General features: G+C 45.2%; 1 protein-coding gene across 3 annotated transcripts in view; it reads left to right on the top strand.

Annotated features, from left to right (window-relative positions):
- Positions 1-17,967, top strand: part of beta-Spec (spectrin beta chain) — a 48,895-nt gene that overhangs the window by 26,168 nt on the left and 4,760 nt on the right. Inside the window, exons 15-22 of one of the 3 annotated variants that reach the window (XM_050180893.3) lie at positions 432-894; positions 2,533-2,715; positions 3,512-4,105; positions 11,728-11,849; positions 12,488-12,603; positions 12,664-12,756; positions 12,861-12,944; positions 16,733-16,890. In XM_050180893.3, coding sequence (XP_050036850.1) covers positions 432-894; positions 2,533-2,715; positions 3,512-4,105; positions 11,728-11,849; positions 12,488-12,603; positions 12,664-12,756; positions 12,861-12,944; positions 16,733-16,890 — 1,813 coding nt within the window. The remainder of the gene's footprint in view (positions 1-431; positions 895-2,532; positions 2,716-3,511; positions 4,106-11,727; positions 11,850-12,487; positions 12,604-12,663; positions 12,757-12,860; positions 12,945-16,732; positions 16,891-17,967) is intronic. The other 2 variants (XM_055072273.2, XM_055072274.2) reach the window with 2 other exon arrangements.

The raw sequence follows: 17,967 nt of genomic DNA, 5'->3' as shown, positions 1-17,967 counted from the left end.
AAGTGCCAATGCTTTTTGCGGCTGAAGATTTCGTTTCTGTTGTGCGCCTGGATTATGTGCATGTGTGTGTATTTCTTTTGGTTCTTTTTTTAATATGTTGAGATTTTATTTGGTGTTCTATGTTCTAAATACAGTAAATGCATTCATTCTCAGCCTACTAACATTGCCAATTTTGTAAAACTTAGGGACTGAATTCACAAAGCTTTTCGCTGATTAGTGTTCTTTGCCATTGGCTGGCCAGCTGCTCTTGCTAATTGTATGCCCAGAATCAGGATCGGCTGCAATGTTTGCCCGTACAAGCAATCCTAGTGTAAGAACATTTTGTGAGTGCGGGCTCAGAAGAGCTGCTGGTTTTGTCTTGAGAAGCCAGGGAAATCATGCACTTTCTTTAGGCTGCATGGGTTCTTACGTACTTCATCCTCGACACGCAGCGACCAGATTGCCGTGCGGCAGTCGCAAGTGGACAAGCTGTACGCGGGCCTACGGGACCTGGCCCTGGAGAGGCGGCAGAAGCTCGAGGAGGCCCTGCACTTGTTCGCCCTGAGCCGCGAGGTCGACGACCTCATGCAGTGGATCGCCGAGAGGGAGGTGGTGGCCAGCTCCCAGGAGCTGGGTCAGGACTATGAGCATGTGACGCTGTTGCGGGAGCGCTTCAACGCCTTCCGGGACGAGACGCGCACCATCGGTGACGATCGCGTGCAGAAGGCCAGCAGCCAGGCAGAGGTCCTGATGACGGGACCAGATGCGGCACAGGCGGCTCAGTGGAAGGACGCGCTGCAGGAGGCCTGGGCCGACCTGCTCGAGCTCATGGACACCCGGGCGCAGGTGTTAGCGGCATCGTGGGACCTCCACCGGTTCTTCCACGACTGCCGGGACGTCTACCAACGAATTTTGGTCAGTGCTGCTTGCCCGACCACTGGGACAGTGTTAGGTGGCTACAGGTGTGCTGTCGAGGACCACCAATACATGAACGTATCGTTACTTTTTCCTCGACTAATTGGTTGGTACTCATGCTGGAAATTGGACCTGAAACAATGTGAAATGAGACCGCGGGTTCACTCTTTATAGGGAAGGTGTCGGCATACGCAAACACGTTTACGCATTGCAATCCGTTCAAGGAGATGAAATTGCAAAAGTATGTGCCTCTTCTAACATACAATCAAATAAATACTTCGTGTTTAGTCTTGTGCACAGCCAGAGACGTGTCGATGATGCAAGAGTCATGTTTCTTGGTGATGTTTGATTGCGATGCATAAATATGTGTTTGTGTGTGCCGGCACTTTCCCCATAAAAAGTAAACTTGTCTGCTCTGAATAAACTTAGTTGTGAGTGGTGCTCTTTCTTTCCCTAGTCGTTCTCCAAATTATTTCATTTCATTGATTGTCACCTTGAAGGCCTGAAAGCATTACACAAAAGTGTGGGGGAGAGGGCAGGCTATACAAACACATCTAAAGCTGGTTTTCGAGAAACACATTCTGTCGCATCCTATTTGCATCGTGTTAAGCCATAATCAACAGAATTACTTAGGACTAAATAAAATGTGTTCTTTTGTTCATGTTTTCAACACTTTATGCATTCCCAGCATGATTTCAGCTTGGTATACTTAGTTTGGAGCCTATTCTAACTTTGTGGACATGATACATAGCGTTGAAAGCTCGCACGTTTAACTGACAAGAGCTGTCATACTTGCAAAGATTTACTATATTATCGTAAAGCGCCCAATTTCTTACAGCCTCCTTACGATTTTCATAGCGCCACAAATAACCTTATGGTCATTTCATTTCTGTCCGGTTTAGGGCAAAATTGATTTCAAATCAATGCGAAGCAGTGATTGACTAATTTTTCCCAGAGCCTGTTTTTCATACTCGCTCGATTATTCAGATGTACTGGCAGCAGCGCCCCCCCACTCAATGAACCACTGTAATATAGCAGCTTCTGAAATTTCTGCTGATGTTATATGAATATTTCATGTTGATCACCAAAACGAAAACAAGTTAAAAGCAGGAGCCAACGTTTCAACGAGTGGACTTGTCTTTTTCAAGTCTGCTTGTCGAAACATTGGCTCCCTCTTTTACCTTCTCATTTTGCTCATTGTCTTGAATTTCCATCTCCCACTTTCTCTGTGTTTTCCATGAATATTTCATAAAGTTTATAAATAAACATAACTGTTTCTTTTGGGGGCGCACGTCATACTTGCTGCGACTTTAGTGCAAAGTTTCTGTTCGGAGTGCTCGTACAGTCGACAGGAATTTTAAATAATAATCAACATCTTTGAAGTTTGAAGAAGGTGTCGCAGCATTGCTCAAAAGCAGTAACACAAGCTGGGAAGAGTAAACTCTTTAGGAAAATTGATAATCAGTACAATTACTAGAGATACAGCTTGAGCTAAAGCTAGACCTTGTAAAACTGAGTGCTGGCTTGAGTGTTTTCTCTTTATTATCTCTCTCTCTCTCTCTCTGTGGAGGTAATTAGCACCTCTGTTCAATATGATCACATCTAGAGTATGCTTATTTACTGTTCTGCCCATTGCAGGAGAAGCAAAATGGCATGTCTGAGGAGCTGGGCCGGGACGCCGTCAGTGTGTCGAACCTCCAGCGGAAGCAGGCCAACTTTGAGAACGACCTGCAGACCCTTGGTTCGGCCGTGGAGGGCATTCGGTCACAAGCATCACAGTTGGGAGCCGCATATGCAGGGGACAAGGCGCGTGAAATCCAGGTATGGAGGTGGACAGAGTGGCCAGAATATTGTTGCCCACTGCTTGTCAAACAAACCCCTTGCCATAAATCTTTTCCACGAAGTACACAGTAAGAACTGAGTAGAGACCGGAGGCCATAATCGCTGTTGATGACTTTAGGAATAGTTTAACTTTTGCGTGACATGACTTCCAATGATGCCTCATTGGCACCATGGGTGTTCCAGCTGTTGGCTTAGGGAGACAGCATCCACTAAAGTGATAGCTCCAAAGATGATCGTTAAAGAATAAGGATACAGGTCAACCGAGTCTTTGCAGACTTTGGCAAGCCGAGACATTAAAAAATTCAGGACCTTCAGACAGGAGCCATGCATGTTTCCTTGAATTTGTCCCATGGAAACTGGTGTAACGTTGAGCGGCCCCTCAGCATTCGACACTCTTAGGTAGTCTCCCTCACAAATACTCAACAAGCCCAGTGCTTGCTTAGCTTTGATGATCTGTCGAGAATATGCAAATTGAGCAGGATATAGTCAGCGGCTCTTGTGCTTTTCGAAGTTCCTTGCATGCTGAACGGTTTCTCAAACTAAAGAATCCTCTTTAGTCTTTTGAACGGAGAAGTGCATGACCTGGAATTGCTTACGGTTGAAAGTCAAATCACTCGTTGCGAACAGGGCTTTAATGAGTGGAAATAGTAAATTGACTCTGTGGGTTGCTGCTGGTATGCCAGGGGCCGGTGCACAATAACTCATTCTTCATGCTTTTCTTTGTATTTTTTCCAATACCTAATTTTGACGAGCCTGAAATTGCACCGTCTCGCAGACGCGCGAGGCGGAGGTGGTCGCGGCATGGCAGCGACTGCTGAGCTCGTGCGACAGCCGGCGGGCGCGCCTCGCCGACACGGGCGACCTCTTCCGCTTCCTGAGCATGGTGCGGGACCTGCTGCTGTGGATGGAGGAGGTCGTGCGGCAGATGAACAGCTCGGAGAAGCCGCGCGACGTCTCGGGCGTCGAGCTCCTCATGAACAACCACCAGAGCCTCAAGGCCGAGGTGGACGCTCGCGAGGACAACCTTTCCGCCTGCCTGGCGCTGGGCCGTGACCTCCTGGCGCGGAACCACTACGCGTCGGGCGAGATCAAGGAGAAGCTGCTGGCGTTGAGTACGCAGCGGGCAGCCCTGGGCGCCCGCTGGGACGAGCGCTGGGAGCACCTGCAGCTCATCCTGGAGGTGTACCAGTTTGCGCGGGACGCCTCGGTCGCCGAACACTGGCTTCTAGCCCAGGAACCGTACCTGCTGAGCCAGGAGCTGGGACACACCATTGACGAGGTGGAGCAGCTTCTCAAGCGGCACGAGGCTTTCGAAAAGTCGGCTGCCGCTCAGGAGGAGCGATTCGCAGCGCTTGAGCGACTCACCACGGTGAGTGGAGACTGGGTACTCTTTAGCCTGTTACCCAAGGGCTGTTGGGATGCCGGCAGAGGAGTACTTGCTGTTCAAGTACTCCTCAGCTAATATCCAAAGCAGTAGAACGCCTCTACAACGAAATGGCCTGTATAACGAAGGAATAATTCTGTCCCGGTTTTATTGTAAGTGGTGTAGTGCGTGACCTTCGCTACGAAGCGACCTGTAATAAATCATTTAGAGGGCCTCAAGCACTTTGTTATAAGGCGTTCGACTGTACTTTGAAGCATGAGTACTTGAGTTTGGTGTACTCAGCTGTTCTGTGGACTGTACAGACCCAAGTATCTGATATCCACATGCTGTAATGATTGTAATGTGTAATTACTCAAGGTTGGAGGACGCAACTGTTGTGTAAACACTTGCACCCTAACTGCTTCTCTGCTAATATCCAAGTAGCCTATAGCATGAGTACTCGAGCTTGGTGACATGGTGACACCGCAGTTCTTAAGGCACGTCGCCGACAGGCACTTGGGGTCAATATTAAACTACTGTATGCCGCTACTGCTGCGAATGAAACCATGGTTGCTGTCGACGCGATCTTGGTTGGTGACTATGCAGGTTCTGAAGGCATACACGCAGCCAATAGGCACAGATAAACGTGAAGCATTCCAGTGTTCCTGTATGGTTCCCACCGATGACTATGGTGATGCAGACTCTGCCGCTTCATTTCGGTTGGCTGCTCAATCCACTCTTGCTCTTTTGGGGCACTCGCCATGTTCTGAGGGTCGTTCGAATTATTCTGTGTACGACCAAATACATCTGAATGAACGAGAGCTCGATGCCATTAAATAACGCACACGGCTTGGCAAGACCAGTGGACTTGCCAGCGGACCGAATTATTCGATATTTCTGAAATAACAAAAGTCGAATTAAGAGTTTTTGCTGAGTGTTCAAGCTTGGAGTACTCCACTGTGGAATAACAGCTTGGATGTCAACTGAGGAACAGTCGATGCAATGGCATTTTTACGTGTTGCTTTGGAATTTGCACATGAGATCAATTGCAGTGTTGGTTTCAACTTTGTTCCTGCTTGGTCTTGATGAGTAGGTGTACCGCCGCTGTTCACAAATGCGGCGATTCCTTCACTATCTGCTGAGTTGCACTATGTGCAATAAGAGTTTTATGTGTCTCTGCTGACTCAGCTTGGGGCTAAACTGACTTTGATAGTGACTTCGTTACTGGTTAGGTCACATACCCTAACTGCATATGTTGGTAATGCTAGTATGCAGATTTCAGCTGTAGTTATGACACATTTTGGTAGGTAATGTTACTGTGCAGTGATATTCTCTGTCCTTGCATTTTTGTGGCCAAGAAAACTTCTTACTTACTACTCACTTTTACAATGGGCTGCGGTGTCTCCAGCCATACCTTACTTGGTTTTTAAGGCTGATTGTGATACTTACATATCATTCAAGTGACAGTTGACTGTGGTCAAAGCCTCAATACTCGCATGTAGAAAGCTATGCAATGCAAAGCCTTACGTGCGCATTGTCTGTTCCGCAAATTCTCTCACATGTCAATTACAAAAACTTCAACTATACCAGCTTTGAAATTTGAAGTTGCGCGTTCTTGCTTGGTGTTATGCATACATGGTCTGAAAAACCAGGGCTTTCTATTGTGCAATTTTTTATTGCTCTGTATCTAAGCAAGGTGTGACAACATAGCTAAATTGACAAACCAGTAACCCAGGGCCATTTCACTTGCTTATATTTTCACCTAAGTCTACGCTAGGTTAGGTCATTAACTGCATATGTTGGTAATGCTAGTGTGCAGATTTCAGCTGTAGTTATGACACTTTTTGGTAGGTAATGTTACTGTGTAATAATATTCCCTGTCCTTGCATTGTTGTGGCCAAGAAAACTTCAGAAAAAGAATCGGTGTCACTTAAGTTTGAAATTGAAATTTATTGTCTCCACATGTGATGATCTGTACACTGCACAAATGTTAATGTAAGGGGAGGTCTCTAAGTGAATTCACCATAGTGAGCCTTTTGAGACCAAGAAGTCTTGACAGAAAGATAAAAAGATATTTTGTGCTGTTGTTTTGTTCATTTGTTATCAGTACAGCATAGATGTCCCAGTTAGTTGACTAAATGTGATACAAGCAATCACCTCACAGCAGGCACACGCACAGCAGTATCAGTTTCAGACAGCACATTGAGTGCAGTAAACAGCAGAAACACTAAAAGAATGTAGAAGTGCAGATCAGTGTGAGTATGTCCGTGGGTCTATAAAGTAACGAGAACATTTTATGTAAAGAGCACTCGTGCAGTAGTGACACAAGTTTCGAGTAATGCATTTGTATGTGGAATGCAGAAGCTAGCACTGCTTTTCCAAAAGGAGTTGTGTTAGCCACTTTTTAAATGCAAACGAAGAATTTGTTTGGTCTATTAAATGTAATATAAAGGGATTAGCATTTAGCAGGTTGAATATACGAGCAGTATTGCTCACATGTCCCATCCCATACATAATGACACGTACATTATGAAGATATGTATGCTAGAACAGGGCCTCGAAGCGAATTTGTGGCAGTGGCCGTCTTCCAACCGACAAATTTTGAGTCAGAAAAATTAACCTGGTGTTGTTAGTTGTACACTTGCATTGCTTTACTGCAGAAACATGTCTCGTCACATTTGTGAGATCTGCTCAAGTTTGTTGCGTTGCATATGTCTTTTCTCTCTCTCTCTCTCTGTTGTGTGCTTTGCTGAAAATATTTGGGTGCGCGTTGGGTGAATGAGAGAGTTAGGTGAAATAGAAGGTGCAGACAGAAATCCCGGCACCCTTCTCTCAGCTCGAACTCAAGGAGCTGCAAGGCATGGAGGATGTCCAGGAGCGGCGCAGAGCTCTGCGTAGGCTAGACGACCACCTTCGCAGTTCGGGCATCTATGAGCCGGTGACTTTGCCTGCCAAACCCGATAGGCATTGTGGCCTGCGCTTGCTCCGCTTACGACTCCTTGCAGTCTTTAACACCCCCCCCCTTTATTTTTTCGGTGGCATGGGCACACAGGCGCTCGAAACTAAGACTACGGTTGCTCCTACTATAGCTGACCTAAGTCGTAGGATAAATCTTGTACTGCTTCTTTTCTTTTTCTACTCCCTTCACCATTGGCTTGCACGTTGCTTCGCCAGTATTATAGCTAGGCTTGCGCTCTCGGCACGAGAGATAAAGAAAATATAATCAAAGGAAGGTAATTGTTATCAAATACTGCCGCAGCTTTCATGTGATTGTCGATATGCTGATTTCAAGGGCAAGTTTCTGTAACGGTTCTCCCATTTTATCCATTCTTTTCACTTGTCGCCCTTAACTCGCACACTGCCGTGCCGCTAGGTGCGATAGATAAGAAACAAACTGGATCGAAGGGACAAAAAAAAAAGTCGTTGCAAATTGAAGCCCCAACAGGGCTCAGCAAAATTTTAATTTTTCTTTTCTTTTTTTTTCTTGGCTGAGAAAGAGTTATGAAAGAATGATTGCAGTTATTATCAGTAGTATTTTGTGGAGATGTAGGATAGATTGAATTGGTGACGATTGCAAGCAGCTGTCCTAATTTTAAGATTGGAAAGTGTTCCAAAAGATAAAGCTTCTGGCAGCAAAAGTAAAAATGGTACCCTTCAAGATACTGTGTGTGTCTGTGCCATCAAAAATATTGCAACGAGAGAGGCGTTATCGTATTAGTTCACTAATTAACAAATTAACGCCAGTGCATCATGTGATCTGCAATAACTCTGGCAAGGATACTTCTCTGCCAGTGTTGTTTGCAAGGAGCTTTTGTTAGTGGGAAGGAAAATAAACTTCTCAAGCTTGCTTTCCTTCTTACCCCCACCCCCCTTTTTTTCTTTATGCGGAAGAAGTGTAATACCACAGCAACTTGAGGTAAACCTTTGGCAGCTGCAACATGTTCTGCTCCTCGCGGTTAACATAATTGAAAGTACCTGCCAACCAAATCTGTTGCTTTGAAAAATACAAGTAATGCTGCGGTGATGGTGATCTCCATTGAACCTATAATTATGTAATGGTAGTGTAGACGTCATTGTTAGGATACGGCCTGCCTATGTTGGCTAAGTTGACACTCGGAGCCGTTATCACAAGCTACTCAGCCATCAGGCACAAGTTTGCCCAGAGCGTCTTGCACCAACGTTCGAATGGGGCATCCCAAAGCCATGCAGATGTGTGTAGACATATCAGCTGCTGGTGTAGGGGACAAATACATAAGGAACATATAACGACACAGATGGCTACTAGCAACTAGAATTACTAGATTATGCAGGACATGGATGCAATAATGTTTACGCTGAAAAAGCGACATGCACAGATGTGCAACAATGAAATAACGCAGCGTGCCAATGTTTACACAGTCGGTGGCTGTTGGGACAACCAGTCGTCGAAGAATGTGATCTCTGAACCATCCCGCATAATACAAGTTCTTCCAAATATTATATGCTTCTATTAGTTAGTATGCAGTTCTAACTTGATTTTTTTTCCTAAAACCGCAGTCTCTTGGAAGCACGGCTCACACTGTGTATTCATCTATCAAGCCATAAATATGTCCTTTAGTAAATGCTAAACTAGGTCAAGAAGAAGTTCATGAAACTTGCATGGAAGGTATCAGAATCGGGTCTTCTGAATTTGGGCAGCGGTATTTTTCTGCAAACAACACTGGCACGAGGTCCCAATATTTGAATGGCAGAATTATTTGAGGCCGCGCTGTGGCTATGTTTGTTTGTGTTTGTTCATCGCGGAGGCATATAATACACAGCTTTGCTGCAGGTAGTTTATTATAGGTATTTGGCTGACAACATTCTAGTTGAATGCATCATATCAATGAGTGTGGCAACTAACATCCTCAGTTGTGTGATGTCAGTCCTAACAGAAACTGGTTTTTGTAACAACTTTGCTGACTTAGCAACTCAAGGTAGGAATTATAAAACTTCCTATATTTGCCATGTTTTGCTGTGAGTAAGCATCTTGGCATGTATGCTATGTGTTGCGTAGGTGAGGAAGTCTGGTTTAAATTGCTCTTCTGACTAAACCATTGGCTCGATTGTGCTCAAATTTTGGGAGGAAACAATTTTGTGGTGGGTTTAGTCTACTAAGTAGCATGCTCGGAGGTATTACTTGCTTCCTTCATCCAAATTTAATCGGAAGTACTATAGTATACACACATCTGCTCCAATGCCAACCCCTCTCCTCCCTCCCTTAAAAAAGAACAAACACAAATTTTTTCGGTGTATGATGCCGTCCACCCCAGGATGTTGATATGCTTACCGTGAAGGGGTAACGGGATGCAGAACAGTCTCGCTGTCTGTGTAAGAGGTGGAATTACTGTTCCTTTCGCTGGGAAAATCGAATTTTCACTCTGTCTGCTACAGATAATGTGTACATCTGATTTATTTTAGATTAATTAATTAATTAATTAATTAATTTTTTACTTACTTATTTATTTTAATACTCTCGAGACGCATCGGCTGTTAGAGAAAAGTGAGTACATAAATTTAAGAAAAATATGACAGTACAATTGAATGCAATAATGGTAATTGAAAATACAGCGGCAGTTTACAGAAAGAAGGTAAATGACAACACAAATAACCATAAAATATGCATATAGATTGCAGATCATTACAAAATTCAAAATTTCTTCAAAATGTTCTTTGCAGTACTCACACTGGATCAGTTTGTAGAAGCGTTGATGCTTGTATGCATCGGTGAAGCAGTCGAGTACTGAATGTGAACATGTTGCTAGACAGAACCCATCACATGATGACACCGCTTGCACAATTCTAGCACAAATGAGTCAGCAGTTACGAAAAAAAAAAAAACATTTATACCAGGTTCCCTTATGAGCACAACATTCTGTCTTTGCTTAAGCCGTAACATGTGCATGACTGAGGCTTCATTGGTCTGTTGCTGGGCAGAGATGAGAGCACCTCTAAATCTGTGTAGCCGTTCGAAGAAGCATGCGAAACTGTCATGTGACAAGCGTTACTCACGTAATTGCAAAAGCATCCAACTGGCTGCATCTGTGCTGCGCGACTTGAACGTTGCGCACGGTTGTCAGTGAGCGTCAAGGCCTCATTTGTCTCGGATGTTTGTCACATTTGAGTGTTCACCACATTCTTCAACTAACGCCGTGTACACACTAACGAATGTCTGTTCTTTGCAACATGGCTGCCACCAGCTTAAGAGCATGAAAGGCATGCTGTACTCCGCCATGAAATCCGACACCACCTTAGATCTGATACACAAATATGAATGATTGCTTACAAGTAGGTTTCTCAACTTCGCACACCGATGGCATTTGTTTTCGTTTTTGGTGGAAAGGTTTCCAGAGGTAAGTTATAATACTGGTGCAGTGTTATAACGTTATTTTCACAGACGAAATTGCTGGCACAGAAACGCAAGTCTTGCTTGCTTTTCTGGTGGTGAGACATCAAATGGAGTCAACGGATTTCTTGACACACATTACTGCGTTGCCAAGCTTATCTTCGCTCATCATCTCACTCATGCTAGGCTGTGTTTGAGCTTTAGTATGATGCTCATTCAAGTTAAGGTGTACTTTGTATAGCTCATGCCTGGCTTTGTTACTTGTCACAGTAACGCATTCACTTAGTGGTCACTTCGTCGTCTCGACCGTGCTAGAGTATGATGCCCATTGTTGAAATTTGGATGTATGTACAGCTCACGGCTGCTTTGGTACTCATCACAGGTAACACCTTTACTTTGTGGTTACTGATCCTGTGTGCACCATAGTGACGCTGTCTAATAACTACCTACTTGTGAACTTATAGCTGCAGTTTGTGCTAGTGGCCCACAGTGCAGGGATGTTGCATGTGGTATGCATAACATTGGTTGAAATATGCCAGGTGGGCCAAGTGTAGGGAGCCAAGGTTTTACACTTGACAAGAAAAGTGAGCGGCAGCAACATTTGTCCCTTGTCACCACGTTATTGCTTTTTTTTTTCTCAATCAAATGGCAGTAAAAAATTCCTATTTTTCGTAGTGGAGTGATGATCTTGTCCTCCACTGCAACATACCAAATTTATTTTGTGGAGAAGCTCATGTTTATAGTATTAGTTAAGCCTAATCTGTTTTAATTTTGAGTTGTTTTTGCTGGGATGTTGTGGCAGGCTTTTTGTGAGGTAAGAAGAGCCCATCCATGCAAGCTCACTTTTGTGTTATGTATATGCATTTTTACCTTTGCCTTTACTTTATTTTTTTCTTTAGCGCTTTATTGGGAAACTTGTAAGGGGCACAAACTGCTTCACTTTTCTAATATACTTCGGGTGCTGTTCAGTACTAGTAGCATTCATGCTCCTTTTGAGAATAATTAAAGGCTCCCTTCATTTGGACGTGCTGGTACATCCCTGTGCCCTACCCCGGCAGTCATTAGTCCATCAAACATAAATGGAAATCTCGAGGCAGCACGTCAGCATTCGACGCTGATTTCGCTAGATCCCCCTGAGCGCATGCAGCAAAAGACAGCATCGAACGTTGACGCAGCCAGCTGCCGCGAGGAATGTGTCGATGCCTTGCTGACAAATCGCTGTTCTGTGCGGTGCACGCATGTCATCGTCGTTGGGGCACCTCAGTTCGAGCTCAAGCAGATGCGAACGCGGGAGGAGGAGCAGGAGAGACGCCGGCAGCAGGAGGAGATGGAGCGACTGGCAGCCCTACAGCCACCGCCGAGCCACGAGCCGTCTGCCCAGGACAGGTACATGACGTGTAGGCCCTGCTGCGTGTGCGAAGCACCCAGAACACACTCAACCTTTAGTTTCTTTAGCCTAGAGAATGTCTTTAGTCTAGAGAATGTCTAGCCTAGAGCACAGATTGCACAATTGATATCAATTGATATGTTCGAGTTTGTAGCGTAGGGTTCTCGAACAAGTGCGCCCTGCATGATCTATTTAAGTTTCGACTCTTACGAGGGGTGTTCAGGAAAAATATTGCAGTGTGTTTGGAGCATGGTTCCAAATATAATGCAAGATACTTTCTCATGCTTAAAATGAAATCACTGGATATGTGCCAGTATGGTATGTCATTAGGGGGAACATTCGGCTTTTTGTATCTTTGAGAGCTGCCACTATCCAACAGCATTGTAATTGAGAGCAGTGCACAGTATTTTGCTGTTGCTTCAAGTTTCTGCTGTTAATATCCCTGCTGGGTGCTCAAAATTGAGCCTTCAAGAATTCTGTGCAGTAAAGCTGTGCCGACGTTACAAGAGGTTCATCCTGTTGTAGCATTTGCCTGGAACCCACACCGACTTCTGTAGTGCGACTTCGTGCCAAAGGGTTGCCCCTCTTCACACGAGAATGTGTGTTGCTTCAGCAATTATGGGGGTTGACGTTACAGGGTCGACGCCGAAGCTTCTGCGGAAGCCGCCCGAGAGCCTGCTATCCTGAACGGCGCCGAGAGTGCAGCAGCGGCGGTCGCTGTGTCGGCATCAGCACCCGGAGCTGGAACAGAGGGTGAGCAGGGTATTTCAGGGGTTCTGGGCCTAACTGCTGCACGCGCACTTAACGCCCCAGGGAGCCCCCGCGCCACGGCCGCAGCCGCATCCACCGCTGCTGCCATGTCCGTCAGTCCGTCGGGCCCGGCCGCATCGTCGTCCGCACCGAGCAGTGAGTGCACGCAGACGCCACCGCCTTGCATGGCCGCATGCCGAACGTGCATGCTAGCCAGCCTTGTTGTGCCTCCTCCTTCCTTCCCTGCATGGCGATGACAGCTCCGCCCAAGATCAAGCGCTCTCGTTCCAAGTCGCCTTTCGGCAGCTGGCGCAAGAAGAAGCTGCCCGTAGAGGAAGAGACAGGTCAGCACGATGCCTGCGCACTGTGTTGCATGTTGCGCGCGTGTACACGCGTGCAGAACTCGGATCTCTTGGCAGCAACATGCTAGCATTGCTGACTGTGTGCCAACCAGTGTCGTCTGCTGGTAACCGCCGGCACTTCTGGAAATAGTACCAGATGCGCGACTTCTGGTGGCATCGATATTAGAAAGGTTTAGTGCATCAAGGACCTAATTGTTGACAACCTAAGCATTGCTGACTGTGTGCCAACCAGTGTCGCCTGCCGGTAACCACCGGCACTTCTGGAAAGGGTGCGCGACTTCTGGTGGCATCGATATTAGAGAGTTTTAGTGCAGCAAGGACCTAATTGTTGACAACCTAAGAATCGAGTTCCAGCTAAAAGAAGCTGATATTGAAAGAAGTTTGCCCCCACCGTGATGTGATTAAAATGAGCAAGTGTAACTGGCTGGCATATCTATACAAATTTTTTCGAATTGGGCAGTGGTGCGTTTGCCACTGCATCCTTGTGTTTTGCTCACTAGTAGCCACCATTGTTGTCGGAAAGGACGCCACGAGCCTGACTTTGGGCAGTGGCTATATAGAGAGCTTTAGCATAGTGGAAACAGATTAATGTAGATGTATACATATGCTGGATGAAGTGTTTCGAAACGGCAGCCCTTGTGGGCACTTGAAATGTTGTGATCAAGCATAAACACAAGGAACAATCTTGTCTTGCAAAAACAGTCTCTGTTCAATTAACTAAAGCTACCAAACTAACATTCGCAACGATTACGTTGTTTCCAGCATGTTTGCACAGGGCGTTAAACGTAACATAGTCTGTATTTGCAGTAGGTACTCTGTGCACTTAGTCGAACATGGCGTCATGCAATGTCACCACCATCACTGCTGCTCGCATTCTAAGCCCTTTGGTATTATAAGCAATATGCCTTTATTTGTACGTCTCTCTGTTAGCAACGTGCGGTTACCGTTGCTATCAGTAGACAGTGCAATAGGTGCCGTCGATTAATGCATGTATGTTGCTACTAAGAGGTCTGAGCTCTGTACATCTTGCAAGCTGCCTGGGCGATCTAGAAAGCAAGCTAGAAAATAGAAGTCTGACAAGCTGCTACTTAGCAACAGCTATTGTAGAATGCGTGAGTGATATTGTGCCAGTATTTTCTTGAGTTGTCCTTTGTCTTTGCTGTCTTATCATTTTTACATCGTTATATTGTGGTCATATTGCCATATTATTTGCTGATGTTATTGTGTTCGGTGTTTTGTTGATTGGTTTCACATTTTATATGTTGTTATTTTGTTCAGAAAATGATTATTGCATGTCATATTGTGTAGTCACTGTGTTTTCTTTTTTTCAGTTGTACAGGTTTTCTGTGTGCTTGTAGTTAATGACATTAAAGAATTTGCAGTCTGTCTTAACCCTTTAACTCCAAAACCTGAGGTGCAGTTTTTCTTCTGCCAGTTTGTGCTGATATGATGTTGCCAAATACAAGCCCTACTGCTCCAGCCCACACTTCTTTTACATTGCTATTCCGAAAGGGACAATTTTTATCTATTAATAACGTGTGCTGTTCAATATGGGTGTTCATTCTTGTGGCGTACATTTCTTTAACTGTCCTAACTTTTCCTTGTTAATGCTTTGTGAATATAAAAGATAACATACAGTAGAACCTTGTTCATATGTTCTTGGAAGAAAGCATACTATTTGGGAAAACTTGCAAGCCAATGTCGCTAAAATATGTTGCAGTTTCACCTGAAAGGCAAAGCATTGATAGAGATCGCACAGCATTCAACTATTAAACAGAGTAAGGCTCGTAGTTTTATGGACGGTGTAAGTTGCCCTAAACGTCCACTTGCTGGCTGAAGCCTGGCCTAACGCGCCTAAAGACGCGTAACCGCGAGCACTTATGCATGATGAGGAGTGCCGGGAGCAGGAAGCGTGCATTCTTGTCCCAAAGCAAACATTCTGTGCCGTCCCTCGCTTCAACATTTCAACTACTCCAACCAGAACCCAGCAAATCGTGTGACCGGGTGCACTGGGTGCACACTGAAGCTGCCAGCTTCCTTGTAATTTTTGATGTGGAAGTGTCAAATGCCCCATTTAGCGAAAACGACGGTGACTGTCCTCTGTAACAGAAAACAGCACCTAAGCTCACATCGGCATTGGCTGTGACGCCACATCACGAGCGCGCCTCATTGGAGCGTAGCAGGCGATAGGGGATGCCTGCTGCCGCCGCACTAGCGTGTCAGGTGTCGTGAGGAGAGAGGGCATTGCCGCGTCGGTGGCATGGAGTGTTGGAACTGCAAGCTGCTGCTGCTTGCTGGCTCGGGTATCATGTACCGCTAGGGTACATTACTCGCAGCGCAGAACTCGAGCGACTGCTCAGCGCCGTTCAATTGGAGATCAATGCTTTCATATTCACAACTCAAAAGAAGTGCTTAGGTGTCCTCGGAAATGTGTGGGGGGTTCTTGATCGCGAACGTTGGCTCCAGGAAATCATATAGAATAGGATTGTATCAACGAGGTTCTACTGTGTGCACGTAAAACTTTTCTAGAATCGGGACATGGCGCACAAACATTTCGGTGAAACAAGACAAATTGAGAGATTTTGATGTATTTTTTATGGAAGGAACTTGAGAGATAAAGGGTTAAGAATGAACATTTTATTAGTAACATTATAACTAGTTAGTTTTCTTTTCTGCTTAAGGAGGCATGGGAGCTTTATATCATGAAACTAAGTCGTTTTTGCTTTGTGTTATTAAATTTTGTTTCGCATGCATTTGCATTTTAATGTTCATCATTTCGTTGTACTTGTTGCTTTCGTATTTTCCGTACCATGGCTAAAGGTCAGTATGTCTATTATTTCTGGGCACATTATCATCTTCACGAGCACACTTGTGGATCCATCACTTGCCACACGTGCGAGGAAAAAAAAGCCCTGAAAGTAAGAATGCTTGTCATAAGTTGTTTCCGATGAGCTACAATACAGCAGCAGTGGAGATATGTCTGGAGAAATTTGACCTGGCAATAAACTCATCCCACAGCAAATAAGCAGCAGTGCATTGCTGGTGCGAGTGTCGATTTTGCCATTGGAGAGACCTGTTCTGGCTATATCCAATTTATCTTTATCTCTTCATTAGGCTGTGATCGGTGAGAAGGAAAAGAGGTGTGTTGAGACTTTTAGTTCTGGAAAGAAGTTATTCTTGCGTTATGTCAACGTACCAAAGCGTATCATGGCTACAATTGTTGCTGTCCCAAAAAATTTGTATGATAACATTGTTTCTCACATCGCTTCAGCCTTTGTGAATTAGACGCTTAAGCCTTAAACAGTGACAAAATAGAACATATCTTACTTTGTGCGTGTATGTTTGGTTTGATATTGGCACAGGTGTTCATTGTATATGTATATTGGCGCTTTCTTTTTTTTTTTACTTTGTATCCTAACCGCCTAGCGACATTTGGAGGTTCACCGTGTCTGATGTAGATGAAAAGCTGGCTGCATGTTGCATGCATTTACCTTGCGCTCTACCACCGTAGCGTACGAGTTAACTGCCGCGATGAACCTTGAAATGTCTGCTAGCCGGTTGCAACGGCTCTTGTGATCGTCTCCATGATTGTCTGCTGTGGCTGTGTGAAGAGTGTCTCTGAATAGTGCAGGTTGATGTTGAATGAAGCCACTTTCGCTCGATAGCTTGCATTCTAGATCGCCACACGATCGTCGACGGTTCCGGGGTGCTCGGAACACACCAGGGTGAAAGCGCGGCGGCACATGCTGAATGTGTTTGTGCGCTTGCAGAGCGGCCAGCGGAGGACGAGTTCGAGGGCCTGCTGATGAGGAAGCATGAGTGGGAGTCCACGACCAAGAAGGCCTCCAACCGGTCATGGGAGAAGCTGTACCTCGTCATCCGAGGAGCCACGCTGGCCGCCTACAAGGACCAGAAGCACTACCGACAGGTCAGGAGCCGAGGCACCTTTCTCCCCGACTTGACCAACAGTTAGTCGGACATAGTTGGTTAGCCTCCTCGTTAGCAACTTGAGGAACAGCTGGTAGGGTCTCAGTTGGCTAGCATCTTAGTTGGAAGCTTCAGGAAAAACTTTTCGAAGGTGGCTGGCTGTTCTTCTGGTTTACCAACTGGAGCAGATAGTTAACTGCGGTTAGTGTTAACAACTCTAACGGCCAGTCAAATGTGGCTGGTTAGCCTCCTGGTTAGCAAATTGAGGAACAGCTGGATGAGTGGGGCTGGTTACCCTCCTCAGTAAGTCAGCAAACAGTTGACTGAGCATGGCAGCAACTTGAGCAGAAAGGCCAGGTACCATCCTTGGACCGTGGCGAGTTTTCCTTCAACTGTGTAGCTTTCTCTTAAAAAAAAAAAAAAACCATGTGGGGTTTTTTTTGTAGCCTAATAGTAGACAGTCTTGCAGATTCCAACTTTCTCTTTTCTGTTCTTAGAGTAATTGTAAAGAAGCACAATATGTACTGAGAACAAGTGTGAGTTGACAGTGTTCTTGCCGAAGTTACGAGAAAGCTATACCTCAGGTGCTCTCATCTAAAAACTTTGGAACAGAGCAATCGTTTTGCTTGGCAAATGTCATAGACATTCTGATGAAATTTGTTGCATTTAGAAGTGAAAGCTAAAGTGTGCCATTTGTTGAGAGTCAATTTTTTTTTTTTATAGAACTTGTTGACCTTGCCATGAAGATATCACACTACTGCGTGCTACATCATGTAGGGTTTGTAACATAGACAAAATTGAGCTGTTGAACATTTCTCCTAATTGTGCAGAAAAAATGTGAATAAAACTGTTACAAAGAGAGAGATAAAGGATGTATAGAAAGGCAGTGAGGTTTACCAGAGGTACTTCTGGTTGGCTACCCTGCACGGAGGAAGGGGCTACAGCTACAGGGGATAGAAAGGGAGAGGCGCACAGATGAGGTAAACCGCATGCACAATCTAGTGGTAGCAGGTAGCATTCCCAAAGTCTGTTGTGTAGGCCTGTAGACCTCAGAAACTTTATCAGTGCAGATGTAGCC

The sequence above is a fragment of the Dermacentor andersoni genome, chromosome 7 (genome assembly GCF_023375885.2).
Source record: "Dermacentor andersoni chromosome 7, qqDerAnde1_hic_scaffold, whole genome shotgun sequence".
Classification (NCBI taxonomy): Eukaryota; Metazoa; Arthropoda; class Arachnida; order Ixodida; family Ixodidae; genus Dermacentor; species Dermacentor andersoni.
This window is presented reverse-complemented; position numbering and strand designations above follow the sequence as displayed.